General features: G+C 46.0%; 1 protein-coding gene across 3 annotated transcripts in view; it reads left to right on the top strand.

The window, feature by feature from the left end:
* The window catches only part of TBL1X (transducin beta like 1 X-linked), a 223,379-nt gene that overhangs the window by 161,971 nt on the left and 44,735 nt on the right, over window positions 1-16,673 (top strand). For 2 of the 3 annotated variants that reach the window (XM_061179408.1, XM_061179410.1), the window contains exon 4: window positions 5,172-5,290. In XM_061179408.1, coding sequence (XP_061035391.1) covers window positions 5,233-5,290 — 58 coding nt within the window. In that variant the 5' untranslated portion in view covers window positions 5,172-5,232. Of the gene's footprint in view, window positions 1-4,349; window positions 4,425-5,171; window positions 5,291-16,673 lie in introns of all 3 variants that reach the window. The other variant, XM_061179409.1, reaches the window with a different exon arrangement.

Here is a 16,673-nt window from a genome sequence, read left to right on the forward strand (position 1 = left end):
ACCACCGGACTGTGCACTTCAAGACGGTCACGATGGTAAATTATATGGTATGCGTATTTTAACACAATTGAAAAAACAAAACAAAACAAAACGCCAGACCTGGGAATTGAGCCACTGAGGTAAATTTCACGTGTCTGTGTCTGGGGTAGAGAAGCCCGCGCCCGTCCCTGAGTGAATGGTGTGCCCGGGGCCGAGCTCACCGGCTAGGAACTCACAGCCTTGCCTGCTGCTACTTCACACCTGCGCTAAGAGCTGGCTCGCCTTCCAGCGGAGATAGCGAGGAGGGCCTCGAGGAGCAGGGTTCTTAGAGGCGGAATCCCGGTTCCCTAATGAAGAGGAGCAAGGCGCCCGTCCTCCAGCCTTGGCTTACGGGCTGCCTCAGAAAACAGCGCCCCGGATGGTCAGGTGGCAGGCGTGGCACGGAATGTCCTCACTGCCACCCACACCAGGAACTCGGCGTTGGGAGGGACCCCCAGACCCTCGGTTGAGAGGTCTTCCAGCCCCAGCAGAACTTTGAATAGCACTGTAATACCAGCACGTTTATTTATTATACATGAAATTATACAGAAAATCCCTGATTTTAAAAAATCCATAATTTTATTCTAACGTCTCTCTCTGGAAATTGAGCTCTTGTCTTGGAGAAAAGAGGATAGGTAACTTTTTTTCCCAACCTTTTGTAGATCTTGGTGAAATTTGTCTAAAACAGTAGTTTTTGCCAGGTGAAGATCAGCCGTTTTACTCATTTGAGTCAAAATAGTGATGTTGACCCAGTAAAATGACAGCAGCCACCTTCAAGCACGTTGCTCAGAGGTATCGCAGGTAGACACCAGTTAATTGTTGGTTTCTCTTGATTTTGGTGTAATCAAACCAAAGCGTTGGAGTGGATTGAATGTTGCTGTGGTTTATGGTCAGTTTAAAGAATGTTCTCCTGTGGGTATTGAATAGTCTCACAATATATATGCACATTTTAGTTCATTAGTCACTGTAAATCCTTTTTTTTGGAACTAGTTAGGTTTTAGAAGAAACAGTCATTTAAGAAGTTTAAGCCATTTAATTTAAGAGGTGTTTTATTCGTGGGGGGGACTTTGATCCAATTATTAGATCAGTTTTTAAAAATTAACACATGTATAGGCATACCTCATATGTGTACAATCATACCTCATAAATGTCACATGTTGTACTTCGGAGACATAGCGTTTTTTACAAATTGAAGGTTGGTGCCAGCCCTGCAGCGAGCAAGTCAACTGGCGCCATTTTTCCAACAGCGTTTGCTACTTTGTGTCTCTGTGTCACATGAGGGTAGCTCTTGCACCATTTCAGACTTTTTCATTATTACTGTATCTGTTATGGTGATCTGTGATCAGTGATTTTTGATGTTATTGCAAAAAGATTACAGCTCACTGAAGGCTCAGATTTTGGTTAGCATTTTTTAGCAATAAATTTTTTAATTAGGGTATATAGCTTTTTTTAGACATAATACTGTTGCACACTTAATAGACTACAGTAGGGTGTAAACCTAACTCTTCCATGCACTGGGGAACCAAAAAAAATCCTGTGACTCACTTTATTGCTGTGGTCTGGAACTGAACCCACAATACCTCCAGGTGTGCCTATGTTGAGGTGGACCAGTCCGTAGAAACACATGACACTCTTGTGGACCAAGTGATAATGACATCCCTGGTTCTGTCGCAGGCCGGGGATGGTTTTTGTGTTCTTTCCTCTGCTGTTTACAAATCAAAAATCCTTTAAGAAGTTAACACCATATTGGGGAAAACATTCTGATCCTTGGATCCTAACTTAAAATTTCAGAGAGAAGATGAATCTGGGATCAGAAAGTAGAGAGCTAGAGCTTAAACAGAAATTTTCTTAGTTGGGAAAAAGGATGATGCATAAAGAAAAACAGAGGAACGGACTAACAAAAGTCGTCCATAATTCCCCGTCTCTCGAGGATCTTAAATTCTCTCACTCAGGAGTCCCGTGCTAACGCTTGTGCGGACACTTCTAATATGTATTACAGACACTTGTGGGGTGGGGAATGTTAACCAGGCTCTGGGTACAGGGGGTCGTCCGTATGTATCCAAATACCTTCTCCTTAGAAAACAAGAAAGATCTGGATGCTGAAAGACAAAAATCAGTACTTTCCTTATGGAAATGTGATTTTGTGGAAAGATTTTACATAGACTATTTGAAAAAGCCAAGCTCTTATGGTGCATTTTAAAGGATCCTTTTTAGTAGCATGGCCGTTTCATTGAGCAATGTCTATGAGCTAGCTCCACGCTGTCTTACAATTTTATAAATGGAATTCATTTCAAACACAAAATGCTTAGTTTTCCTGTATAACAGTTGTTCTCAGCCAGCAGCAGTTTAGCAATTTGTAATATTGGGTAATGTCTGGGGGTGTTTTTGATCATCACAACCGTAGGGGATGGAGGGACGGTTGTGCTGGCGTCTAGTGAGAAGAGGCCAGGGATGCTGCTGAACATCCTACAGTGTGCAGAGTGTTCTCATAACAGAGAATCATCTGGCCCCGAGTCAAGCCCCCTGAGGCTGAGAGACCCTGTTGGTTAGATTAGATTTCACTGTTTACAAGTACTCAAAATGACAATAAAAGAAAAGGGGGTTAGGGGTGGTGTCTGAGTCCATTCAGGCTGCTATAACACAATACCATAAACTGGACAGCCTAAACAACAAGCATTTATTTCTCACAGTTCTGGAGGCTGGAAGTCCAAGGTCAAGGCAGCAGCAGGTTCGGTATCTGGTGAGGACCAGGTACCACCATCTTCCTTTCATGTAAGGTTTACACTGTACTGTAGTCTGTTAAGTGTGCAACAGTGTGTTCTTACATGGCAGAAAGAGGGAGAACTCTCTGGGGTCTCTTTTATAAGGGCACTAACCCGTTCATGAGGGTGGAGCCCTCGTGACCTAATCACGTCCCAGTGGCGCCACCATTTACCGCTTACCATAGAGAGAACCTAAAACTGAATTCCTCACGAGAGCTGAATCATCATCGTTACTGCCACTCGATATCATCAAAAGTCTCTTTAGAGCTACGCTATTCTGCCATACACATCTTTGTTATTATTTGTTCTGTCCCTTGAATAATGTTTTATTTTTTCACTTGGATGTGCTCTGATTTCATAGCTTTTTATTTAGTCTCAAATATCTTCCTAATGCCATCTTATACGTGAACTCCCCGGAGTTCAAGCAGACATCTCAGGACAGATTTATATTTTGACTGTCAAATTTTCTTTCCAGTGTCTACAAAAGTACAGAAATACCACCTAATTAAGTGAAGAAGACAAGTATTTTTGCATGACAAAATTCTGGTAACGACAAATTAAAATCTTGTTAAGACGACAAAGTGAGAACTGGAGTGCCCCAAGAGGCCACTGTATTAGTTATCTGCTGCTGCATAACAAATTACCACAAATTCAGCAGCTAGAAACAACACGTTTATTCTCTCATAGTTTCCCAGGGTCAGGAGACTGGGCACGTGCAGGGCTCCTCTGTGCAGGGTCTCGAGAGGCTGCAGCCACGTGGTGGCTGGGCTGCATCCTTATTTAGAGCTGAGAAGGGAAGGGTCTTCTTCCAAGCTCACACTGTTGGCAGAACTCAGTTTTCTTGTGGTTGTAGGACTGAGGCGCACAACTTTCTAGAGACTGCCCCTGGTTCCCTGGGCGGTTCATGTGAAGGCCAGCAGGAGAGTCTTTTTCTAGTCCAGTAAGAGTCTTGTACAATGTAATGTAACAGTTATAGGAGTGACATCTGGTTATCCTTGCCATATAACCTAACCAGGGTGTGGCATCCATCTCCTTTGACATATTCTGTGGGGTAGAAGGGAGTCATAGGTCCTGCCCACACTGGAGGGGAGGGGATTATATCAGGTGGGACTCATTGGGGGGCCATCGTGGGGTGTGTCCATTATGACAACCTTTAATTCAAATCCTCCCAACTTGAAATGTGCATTTTGTCCTTTTATCTTTTTCTAAACAAATGGAAATTTAATTGTAATTCAATAATGAAAGATTTGCCACCATAAAGATGCCTGAAAACATATGGCATGCACTCTGAAGACAGTTTCCAAACAGCCTGAAATGTTCAGTATTGATGACATAATTGAAGGAAGTTGTGGCCCTTCTTGGCCACTGCCGTTTGGAGTGAACGCTCTTATACATGTGTGAATTCTGCTCTATCTGTGGATAAAAGAGTTCTATTTGATTGACTTCTGTCCTCTTTGGGTTGCTCATAGGTCTGACTTAGGATTGTGAAGAAAATTAGGCTCTTTCTTCTTGTCTGCCTCAGACACAGAGGCTTCCGAAGTTCTCATCATCCCCTCGCTCCTCCCCCAGGTTTCTACCTGCCTTCCCGGTACTGCGGTCTCGGCCAGACTGATGCAGGCAGTTCTGTGGCAGAATACAAACGATGTAGGTTCTCTCTGTGTCCGTGGGGTGGCTTCCTGACACCTGGGCTCTGTATAGAAGTCATGTCAGGGTGACACACATGCTGACTTAGCTCCTCACTGGCGTGTGTCTGCCTTCTCAGGGCCATGTGCACCCTATAGGTTCAGTGACGGTCAAGTTCATCACTGAACTTTTATGAGTGGAAGGCGTTATGATTAATCACTGCTTCAGAACCACCGGTGTTTTCCAGACCATCTGGTCGCCCTGCCTGGGGGTGTCAACGTGACTGCTGGCCTACCCGGTAGTCTTCCCCATCTGTCTAGGGAAGGGCGGCATCGAAGGCAGCCACGTCTGTCCCACTGCGCGTCAGGATTCCCTTCAAGCTCGCTGTCAACTGCGTTGTGATCATAACGCACACGGGATTTTTAGTGAATAAAAAGTCAGTGTGTGTTCTCATTTGCTGTGGCCCCTGAGTTTGCCTCCATTAGTGGTTTATATATGAGTCCATTCCAGCATTATAAAATACACCAACTCATCTTTTTTGGGAAAATTTTCACCTGTATGAATGTGTCTGTACACACACACACACACACACACACACAATGACAAAATCTTTATGTAATCACAAAATACAACCCAGATCAGGCATTAATTACCTTCCCATGTACAACATCCTGAGTATTCTGTTTTTCAATCATCTCAAAAAGAATGCAGTAAAAAAAGAAAATATACAGGCAGTGTTTCAAAACTCTCTTCACTTTCTCGTCTCAGCTTTCCCACAGAAGGCGGCCCCCGCTTCGTGAAGACCTCATCGCCGCGAGGTGGGGCTAAGATGAGCATAACCAGTGACGAGGTGAACTTTCTGGTGTATCGGTACCTCCAGGAGTCAGGTAAGAGGGCGGCTCCTGTCTGTGGGGCATCCCCTCCCACAGGCCGGGTGCAGGGCGGGCAGCCAGCCGTTCACTGCTCGCACGCCCAGCCTGTGGAATAGGAGAGCTCAGAACACTCGTGTTCAGAGGCTTATGGGGGGAAGAGAGGGTTCTGGGCCGTCCCACTCCTGGGGTGGGAGGAGGCAGTGTGCTCTTCTTGCCCTTGACATTTCTGTTCACGTGAAATCAGACTGGAATTAAGATCAAGAGCAGTTGTGATAGATATGGTGAGGGGCGGGGGTGATTTGGGGTTCTTGGCCCCCAGCACAGGGAGGGCATTTATGGGCTGGTGTATACATATGGTGTGTATATATGGGGGTGGGGTGATTTGGGGTTCTTGGCCCCCAGCACAGGGAGGGCATTTATGGGATGGTGTATTCATATGGTGTGTATATATGGGGGTAGGGTGATTTGGGGTTCTTGGCCCCCAGCACAGGGAGGGCATGTATGGGCTGGTGTATACATATGGTGTGTATATATGCGGGTGGGGTGATTTGGGGTTCTTGGCCCCCAGCACAGGGAGGGCGTTTATGGGCTGGTGTACACATATGGTGTATATATATGCGGGTGGGGTGATTCAGTGTTCTTGGCCCCAGGCACAGGGAGGGCATTTATGGGCTGGTGTATACGTATGGTGTGTATATATGGGGGTGGGGTGATTTGGTGTTCTTGGCCCCCAGCACAGGGAGGGCATGTATGGGCTGGTGTACACATATGGTGTATATATATGGGGGTGGGGTGATTTGGTGGGGTGGCTTGAACAGAAATATATCGTCTCAGTGTTCTGGAGGACAGCAATCTGAAAGCACGGTGTCAGCTGGCGTGGTTCCTTCTGAGGGCTGTGACGGAGTCTGTCCCAGCCTCTCTCCCAGCTTCTGGTGCTTTCCCGGCTGTCTTTGGCTCTCCTTGGCTTATAGGTGCATCATCTCCTGATACATGCCTTCACCTTCACGTGGCATTCTCCCTGTGTGCATGTTCCTCTCTGTCTAAATTTGTCAGGTTTCTCCTTTTGTAAAGACACAGTCATATTGGATTAGGGGCTCCCGGTATTCCAGTACAACCTCATCTTAACTAATTACATCTGCAGTAACCCTGTTTCCAAATAACGTCACGTTCTGAGGAGTACTGGGGGGTAGGACTTCAACATATGAATTTGCAGGGACACAATTCAACCTATAACAGTTTGTTCTGCACACATTTAAGCTTTATACACTTGGTGTCGTGTTGTATATATTCTGCAACTTGATTTTTCAAGAAGGAAGCCAATTCCCGGGTCCCACTTGCCAGAAACACACGTGCTAGGATTCAGGGTGAACCAACTGTGGGCCCCTGGGACGGGCTCTTTCAGGGTCAGCCCAGAAGGGTGCGATGGGCAGGCCTTGCAGGCAAACCAAATGGCTCGATTCTGATTCTTGAACACCTTATTTACCCATTGGAAAAATGGTTATCCTGGGGCTTCCCTGGTGGCGCAGTGGTTAAGAATCCGCCTGCCAATTCAGGGGACATGGGTTCGAGCCCTGGTCTGGGAAGATCCGACATGCCGCGGAGCAACTAAGCACGTGCGCCACAACTATTGAGCCTGCGCTCTAGGGCCGCGAGCCACAACTACTGAGCCCGCGTGCTGCAACTACTGAAGCCCGCAGCGCCTAGAGCCAGTTCTCCGCAACAAGAGAAGCCACCACAGTGAGAAGCCCGTGCACCACGAGGAAGAGTAGCCCCCGTTTGCCGCAACTAGAGAAAGCCCGCGCAGAGCAACAAAGACCCAATGCAGCCAAAAAATAAAATAAATAAATTAGGGGAAAAAAAAAAGGTTATCCTGGGCAAAAGGGATGAAATACATCGGGCATGTAGCATGTTACAAATAAACCTCTCTCCACCCAAGCCTGGATCTCTCTCTCTGCTAGCGACCCCAGCTAGCATTATTCATGGAAAGTACACGTTCTTTCTACATACACACTGGAACATTTGGATTAGCTGTCGCCAGAACATAGTATAAAAAATTGATAAGCAAAACAAAATAGGCACTGCCTCACCCCTGTAAATCAGGGAAATCACTATCCCTGCTCTGATACCTTAACCTCAGAACTTAACCAGGGAATCTCTCACCTGGAGTACAAGTGTTCCCCTAGCACTGATCTGATAGATTCCCAGAAAGGATTGCAAATGAAAATTCCGTGTACCACACCCTGTCTCCCTGTAGACTTCCAGCATTGAATTTGGGATTCTTTCCTTTTAGAAACACCTCCGCACAAAGATAGGATGAAGGCAAAAGCACGGTCAAAATGTGTAAACAAATCACACTCTGAAATTCCCGTCCCTCTGTTTGTGAACATCAGGGTAAATAAAGGGTGTGAAAGAAAACTTTTGTGTAACCCAGAGTAAGGTTTCTCCCGGTGGTTGGTTCCTAGGGCCGTGGGGCAAGAGCGTTGCTGACCTCTTTGAATAAACACAGAAATCTCCATTCCTCCCCCAGAAAGGCGAAACTTCTTTTTTTGGTGTTTGTTTACATTTGTCTCACATTTTTTGATAAAGTTTCTGTAACCAGGCAACTGAGAAGGAGACTTGGGAGACAGCAATGTATAGAATTTCATCAACGCTGATTGTATGTAACGTCTGCTGAACTGCTCTCCTAATTTGTCAGACTCCCTAGAGAAAATCCCATAGGTTGAGTGAGGAGTTAAGAGATTACTCTGTGTTCCTCTGACGACTGACTCGAGTACCCCACGAGGACATGCTCAAAAGAAGAAATGCCTAATGTGTAAGTGTTCATTTTGGGGTTGTTTTCCATGTTTATCTCAAATCTCAAGCTTTGGTTAAGCATATATTTATTGAGCACCCACCAAGTGCAAAGAGCACCTTCTCCTTGGCCTGTTAATGTCTCCTTTCTAGTTTTAAAAAAAAAGAAAAAGGAAAGAAGGAAAAAGGTCTCCTGATTAAGTATCTTGCTCTCTCTCCTCTACCACCATCAAACGCATTAAAGCTAAGTCCTGTGTTACGGTAGGTGATTCATTCCTCACCTCCTCCCAGCGTGGCTTCTCTACTGGAGGTTGCAGGTTCTCTGTTGTGAAGTCTTCAGTAGTCTTCATCCTCAGGTTGTGTGTAGAAGAAAGTGGGTGTGGAGGAGGAGGGAGATGGTCGATGGTGATGGATGACCCCACAGTGAGGCAGACCCCTGGTTCTCTGGTAGATCTGCCCATCACCTCACAACCAGGAATAGACTCAGAGTGTTCCATCCCACCTCGAGGGACAAGTTCCCTGCAGCCACGGGTGCTCCTGGTCCTGCCACCTGAGCTGACGCAGAGAGTCCTGCACTGAAAGTATCACATATCAGGTAGGATGCTTTCGGCTGCAAGGAAGATAATCCCCGACAGAACATTTATCCGGATCCCCGCATAGCAGGAAGGCAGGGTATTGAAGTGATACTTTCCTGAAAGTGTTGCGCGAATCCACATCTCATCTCTGCAAACTCGGGAAAGAATCTTGAAAATGGACTTGTTTTGTTTTTCTGCCCTCAAGAGGCAGAGTTCGTATCATCTTGGACTCTTCTCTGACCTTCGCCCAGCTGTATATATATTCCACAGCCTTTTCCTTAAAGGCTTGTTGTCACTGTTGGTTGTCTGAAGCAAGGGCCATGCCCGTAGAAAGCACTCCCTAAATACTATTGATTTGTGACATCTCACAGTTGCGCTTCATGGCAGCCTGGTAAGTGAAACTGGTTAGTAAGCAAGGCTTTTCAAGTCAGCAGGAGGAGATTTTGACCAGCTCTGGCACCAAAGTGGCTCACTTGGTTTTTGCATGAGTTACGATAGTCCAGTTTTGAGGGCTAGGAGTCTGTTGGCCTCTGCCTTACAGGGGTTAATCGTGTGGTCAGTTCTGCCGTCTGGGCAATTGTTAAGAAGCAGATTGTGGCAGAGTGTCTTTGCCACGCAGCCCATAAGTTCCCTTCGTGATCTGGGCGAAGGCTCACTGCCCAACACGCATAGAAGCCAGTGCTGTGTCACCAGCTTTTGAGAGAAGAAGGAGGTCTTTTGCGAGGTCAACCCGCAAGGAGACAAGGGGCAGGACTCACATCTGTCTCCCTGATCCAGGGTTTGGGGCAAAGCTCAAAGGGTTGGGGGAGTTTTGAACTTGGAAGCTGACTGGCTAGTCTCCAATCAGTCTATACAAGCTACTCGCCCTGCCGGAAGCCAGGTTTTTCCTTATTGAAGGGTTTCTCGCTTCATGAAGGGCTCTGGTGGCAACATTTCTATTCTCTGAGTTCCACAGACTGAGGATTCTTGGTTCCAGGGTCATCCCGGAGATGGGTTCTCGTCTTGTGCCGACACAGGGCTGTCTCTGTAAAATAACTCCAGGTTTGATCAATCAACAACCTGTTTAAGAAGGCAAAACCCGTTTGAGCTGGTCGGTATTTTACGTGCTCTTTCACTGTGGATGCGTGTCAGCCTGCCCGGGCTTCTGCCAGCAGCTCCTCCAAATGTTGGGCGAATCGTGAGTTCTTCCGCGCTCCTCTTTGTGAATACAGGAGAGGAGCCCAGCGTCGGTATGAAAAGTGAGGGCATGCGATAAGTGAGTGTCTGTAAGCATAGTAAATATTTCCTCTGGGGCCTCATCCTCAAATCTAAATTATAAAGAAAAATTGTTCTCCCAGATCCAGTGGGGCAGGGACCCAGTGGACGCTGGCGTTGGTGGCAGGCAGCTCTTTACACAACCAGGGAGGTTACCCGCTAAGAGTTGCCAAGGCTCTGGTGAAGGAGCTGAATGAATGAGTTTGGAGATCTGTCACGAACAAGCCCGAGTGTCTTTGTTATGTCGTGTGCACAGGACCAGCTCCATGACAGATGGAGGGAAAGATGGTCTCATATGGAGTTGGGTCAGTGTCACCATTAATTCTGGAAAGGAGAGAAGGTCTGGGGGTTTGGGGCCAGATTCTCCATGACGTTAAATGATGACAAGACCTTTCTCTCATTCATCTCAGTTGGCAGCCTTGGAGAAGACAGACATGACCTTTCCTTGTTAGTTGTGGCTGCTTCTTCTCCCCTCCCCACCCTCATCTGTAACATCTTTTTCTTTTTCTTTCTTTCTTTTTTTAATGTAAGGTATAATTTTCATGCCATAAAATTCACCCTTTTTGGAGTACAGATTTGCAGCGTTTGCCAAACGTTTACAGTTGTGTAACCACCAGCACAATCAAGATACGGAACAGTTCCATCACCCCAAAAAGTCCCCCGTGGCCCTTCCCCCCACTGCAGCCCCTGGCGAGCCCCGCTCTATTTCCTGTCCCTGTAGTTTTGCCTCTGCAAGAATGTCTTAGGGGTGGAATCTTACAGCAGGGAGCCTTGACAGTCTGGCCTCTCTCGGTGCGTTTGACGTTCGTTCACACTGGTGCGTACATCAGTAGTTCCTTCTTTATTGCTACGTCATACTCCATTTTAGGGGTGCAGGGCAGTTAGTCCTTTGTCCTGTGTGAGAACATTTGAGTTGTCCCCAGGTTTTGACGATTACAGCTAAGGCTGCTACACATGTTCGCATACAGGCTTTTGTTGTGCGTGAGTTTTCATTTCTCTTGGGTTGGTATCTGGGAGTGGGATCGCTTGGCCATATGACAAGTGTGGGTCCAGTTTATCAGAAGCCACCACATCCTCTGCAGTCTCACTCGGCAGCAAGGCACTTCACAACCATCCGTGGTTTTATAGATTCGAGTTGTGGAGCTAATTGGTGCCTTGGGCACAGGACATGTTGGAAAGTAAGTAAAAGGACACTGTCCCCCTCAGATATATCTACAGGATACTGATGAAGTTTTACGCTTCCTCTTAGGGTTTAAAATTAGCCTTCGTGAACCTGTGCCGGGGTCACGGTTTCCACAGATCTGCTGAGTGAGAGAACATCCGCCCATGCACACCCATTCCTCCTTCAGCAGTGCACCTTTCTGCAGGAAACTAGGAAGCTCTGCAGCCTGGCCAGCCCTCCAGTGGGTAAGACCGAGCCTGTGGGCAGGACATATGTCCGTCTGGGCCGGCTTCCAGGTAGATAGCAGGATTCCTGCCGGCAGGGCCCCAGGTAGGGCAGATGCTAAAACTTTCCATGCATTGATTTGACTACACACCCAAGGTATTAACGTCATCGAAACTTGGGGAAGTGTTTCTCTACTGTGAGTTTTGTGACTGACATTTGCACACCATGAAGAACAGACAGAGGCTTAATCAAAACCACTTGACGACTGTGGTGGTAACTATAACAGTGAACAAGAAACACAAGTGAGAAGTTGTTTCCCTAATGTTTAGTCAGGTGCGGGTGTGTTACCAGGCTGCGTGTCCCCAGTGGCTGTCGTTTTTAACATTTTAGACAGTAAAAGGAGCTTATCGTTATGATAGATGGTAGAAGTTCATTTATTATATATCACGGATCAGCAGGATGGTGAACTTCTTTCTTCATTGTGGAGATTTAAAGACTTCCGAGTAGGATTGAAAACTCCTCATACGCTGGAATTTACTTTCTGATCTGTCATGATTCGTGGTCGAGAGGCCAATCTATTACACATATGTATTGCCTATATTAGCATTGCCGTATGTGCCTTATTCTGAGAGGAGCATCAGTGGTTTTCAAAAGTAAAAGTCTACACACTAGGCAGGTACCATTTTCCTAAAGAGCCGCGATACCTGCACTCACATGACTGGCCAGGTAGAATCAACCATGTTTCCTTTGATTTACATAATGTACATGTATATTACATAATATACATAGTTATGTGTTACGTATCATCCTTGCAAATAAGGAGGAGCGGGAAATACTATGTAGCCAGGCTCTAAAAGTTTTAAACGGAACTTAGATGACGTTTCTCATTCATTTCATGGAGCTTCCGTTAGGAGAGAAATAACACACATCTGACTGCGAGGGTGAAGAGGTCCCCTCTGAAAAAGCCCCAGGTGACTTGGGGCCTGTGAACGGGTGTGTCTTAATCCAACCATCCCGGATTCAAGAAGGGTTCCTGGGAGTTTCAGTCCAGCAGTAGAGCAAACACTTCTCTGAGGCCATTTATACTCTGAGCGGGGAGCTGTCAGTCATGTCAGAAATCACCGATACCCTTCTGCCAGCCTCTGGTTTAATTATATTAGAATCTCTGCTCAGCTAAAGATGGAGCAGTTTGCATTAAGTGTCCTGTCTGTCCCCAGCTCCTCCTCTCAGATTCGTGAGCTGCTGTAGTAGGAGGGGTGATGTGTTGGAGAACCCAATGGAAAAGATGAGCTTCAGCCTTGAGGGGGCAGTAAAATGTTCTTTAAAAAAATCACAGTGGAAGCAACCCAGTGTCCATGGACGGATGAGAGGGAAACACAGGGTGGTGCCTCCGTTCGGTGGGATGTTACTTGGCCTTGTGAAGCAAGGGAGCTCGGACCCGTGCTACCACGGGGATGGACCTGGAGGGCCCTGTACGCAGTGAAGTAAGCCAGTCACGAAAGGCAGATACTGTGCGACTCCACTTGCACGAGGTCCCTGGAGGAGTCACACTCAGAGAGACGGAAAGGTGGGTGCCAGCGGGTGAAGGAGGGAATGGGGAGTTTGTGTGGGATGCGGGTGGAGTCTCCGTTTGGGAGGATGAACAGGTTCTGGAGGTGGACGGTGAGGACGGCTGCCCCACAGTGTGAATGTGCCTCGTGCCGCTGAACTGGACACCCTAAGTAGTTAGAACGGTGCGTTTCTATCACGTATATTTCAACCACAACTTTTAAATAAGCCACAGTATTATGGGTAAGTTTTGTGTATAGATTATTTCAGAGTTTGGAAAATATGTCTTAAAAGGAAGATAAGAAACCACTTAAATTCCACAGTAACATTATTAACTTTTGACATTATTAAATAACTTAAATAACTTTTAAGTTATTAAATAAGTTATTTAATAAGTTAAATAACTTTTAACATTATTAAAGGCTTTTTAATAGAACTGTACAGCATTTGGGGTGAGTCCTTGGCACACATAGTGTCATTTTTAAGCTAGGTTGGTATCCTACAAAAATCTGGTTATTTTTTAAAAATAATACTGAAAACAGCTTTTTTTGCAATAGCAGTATACTGGAGATTTCCCAAATGTCTGTGATTGGCTAAACAAATTGTGATACGTCCATATCCCAGAGTCCCACTCAGCAATAAATGGGAATGAATTATTGATACATGACACAGCCTGGGTGAGTCTCCAAGGAGATGTGCTGGAAAAAACAAGCCATCGTCAAAGGCCACAGACTGTATGGTTGCTTTTGTAGAGCGCTCTGAAAATGGCAGGACTGCAGAGATGGCTGCCGGGGGTCGGGTGCGGTGGTCCATCTGCACAGGGCTGCTTTGGGGGAGTTCTTTTGTGCTGATGAAGGAGTTCTGCGTCTTGACCGCAGAGGTGATCACACACGGACACGTAGGATAAAATTATACATGCTACGTGCGTAGGTGATGCGCGTTCGTGCAAACACACACAGGTCAGAAATGGCGAAAACTGAAGAAGGTTTGCAGTCAGGTGACCGGTCAGCTGGATGTAACTTCTTGGTTTTGATATTGTCCTAGGGCGACATAAGATGTCACCATTGGGGGAGGCTGGGTGAAAGGCACACAGGACTCCACTATTTTCACAACTTCCTGTCAGTCCATGATAATCTTGAAATTATTAAACAAAAAAATTAAACAGCAATGATAATTTTGAACTTCCATGGTCTGCAGAGCTGTGTGTGTGTGAGAGAGAGAGAGAGAGAGAGAGACCGAGAGAGACAGAGAGGTCAGTAATACAACCGAGGCTGAGACATTTTAATTAGAATTTGCAGGTCATTAGCCATTGTGCAGGCCTAGGTTTTGATGGGGTGTCTGTTTTACTTGGATTTGAGTAATAGCTGTATTAACTAAGAAGTGGATAGCCACACTAACCTTCTGGGGCTTTTGGAGACAGAAAAAATGATGAAAAGTCATCTGAAGGTGAACAGCAGTTGTCATGTATACATAGCACAAATTTTTGCTTCCTTGGGAACTCAGCAAACTCAGGTGTGCATCGTATGCCGTGCTCACCTGGCCATCTCCTCCTGGGTAATTGTCATGAGAAGCAATTCTGCATTTGGTTGGGACCATAGGTACTGGACGGGCTGTATTTTTACGGGGAGGATAAAAGTCTATGCAGTGTTCTTCCCCACCCCTTTTCCAGCGTTGTACGAGGTTTTTAAATATCCCCTTATGGTCTTTAGCTTGAAGAATTCTACTAGGTGGGCAGAGTTGAGGGTCTTGATCTCTGGATATATTCTGAATGGCCACAAGAGCATGCGTTATCAAAATACTGTCAGCCTCTCCTGACAGTCAGGAAAGAGCCAGGGTTTCTCAGCCTCAGCACTGTTGACATTTGGGGCGGGTCGTTCTTTGCGGTGCGGCTGTCCGGCTGTCCGGTATCGCTGTCCGGTATCGGTATCGTAGGTTGTTAAACCGCATCCCTGGGTCTCCACCCACTGGATGACAGCAACGCTTCCCCACCCTCCTATGTTACAGCCAAAAATGTCTCCACTTTGCCAAATGTCCCCTGGAGGGCAGAATCACCTCCAGGTGAGAACCACTGATACACATCCTTGAGTTGTGGGATGTTTTTTCTTCCAGTTAGTTTTTATTGGAAAGTGGGGTTGTAATGGGTTTCTCATTTTCTCACTCTTTATCATCTTCTTGGGCTGCATTTTGATTCCTTCTGCTGCAGAACTCAAGTAGACTTTAACAGTGAGCATAATGCAGTCCCTGTTTTTATTAAATTTTTCCAGGGTATTTTTCCCCTCGAGGAAGAGGGAAGTCTGCCAGAACCGTTCTCTAGCAGATAATAAAATAATTGGGAGTAGCAGTCTTCAGTCTGGGTTTTGTTTTTGTTTTGGGGAGTGGTTTGGACTCCCAGTGAGGAGGTTAGATAACCAGGAAAAGGGTGTTCCTTTTAATATTTTTGAATAATTGCATCTCCAAAAATGATTAAGTGGCATTGCGCTCTGTAATCCCAGCAGCTGACAAATCACCCAGTAGGCTCCAGGCTCCGCTGTGTTTCCTGGGACCATGGAATGCCTTCTTATGCAAGACACGTTTCCCCGGATTCGGGAAGTCGTTTTAATGGTTCAGCTATCTTAATTTAAACACAAGTTCAGGGCTTATTGTTCAGCTGAGTCTCTAAAAATATTTTTGACTGCAGTGGCTCTTTTACATTGCTAATGTTGTCCCTATTTAGAAAGAGAATCTTTATGAAACGGTAAAGGCAACCATTTCTCTGAGGTAATGGTAGCCTTTGCTTTAGAAATCATAAAGGAAAATGTTAGTTTCATCAAATAATAAATCAGGAAGACCTGAATAGTCTGTCCATATGAGTAGAGGATGAAAGTACCTTCAAAATCATGTGAGGGAATTTCCTGGTGGTCCAGTGGTTAGGACTCGGCGCTTTCACTGCCAGGGCCCGGGTTCGATCCCTGCTGGGGGAACTAAGATCCCGCAAGCCGCCCGGCCAAAATAAAAAAATAAATAAAAATAAAATAAAATCATGTACAACAGTAATGTCTCATGTCCTCATGTTTTCCAGTAGAGGGAAGCAGTGCCTTTTCGGTGGTTTGTTGGCTGCGCCCCCTAGAGCACCCTCAGGCGCTATGGTTTGCCAGAAGGGTTTGCAGAATTTAGTAACTGTCACACTCAGTGGATTACAGCACAAAGATACAGGTTATAATGTACTGCATGGTGCTCTCACTGAAGCAGACACAGGTTAATTGTGTGAGGCCATGCCTGTGTTAAGTAGTCTGTTGTGTAACCCTTACACAGTGTATATCCGTGTGTCAAAGCATCACAGTGTACACTTCACGTTTACACATTGGTATATGTCAATTATACCTCAGGAAGGCTGGAGAAAAAAGATACAGATCAAAGTCAATCCTGTGTCTCCATTTCTGTTACATTCCTCTTAATGGTAGTATAATTGGGTTTATATTTTGTTTGTTCAAATGTCTTGTTTATGCAATATCTGATAGTACCCTTTATTTTGAATTGATAGCTTCAACTTTTCTCCATTAAAATTTAATCAAGGGGGTTCCCTGGTGGCACAGTGGTTAAGAACATAGATAACTGGTTTAAGATAACATGGTTTAAGAACATAGATAACTGGGATTATGTGGATAAAGTTGGCTAACAGGGACTTCCCTGGTGGTGCAGTGGTTAAGAATCCGCCTGCCAATGCAGGGGACACGGGTTCGAGCCCTGGTCCGGGAAGATCCCGCATGCCGCGGAGCAACTAAGCCCGGGCACCACAACTACTGAGCCCACGTGCCACAACTACTGAAACCCGCGTGCCTAGAGCTCGTGCTCCACCACAAGAGAA

This window comes from Eubalaena glacialis, chromosome X (assembly GCF_028564815.1).
Source record: "Eubalaena glacialis isolate mEubGla1 chromosome X, mEubGla1.1.hap2.+ XY, whole genome shotgun sequence".
NCBI classification, from domain to species: domain Eukaryota; kingdom Metazoa; phylum Chordata; class Mammalia; order Artiodactyla; family Balaenidae; genus Eubalaena; species Eubalaena glacialis.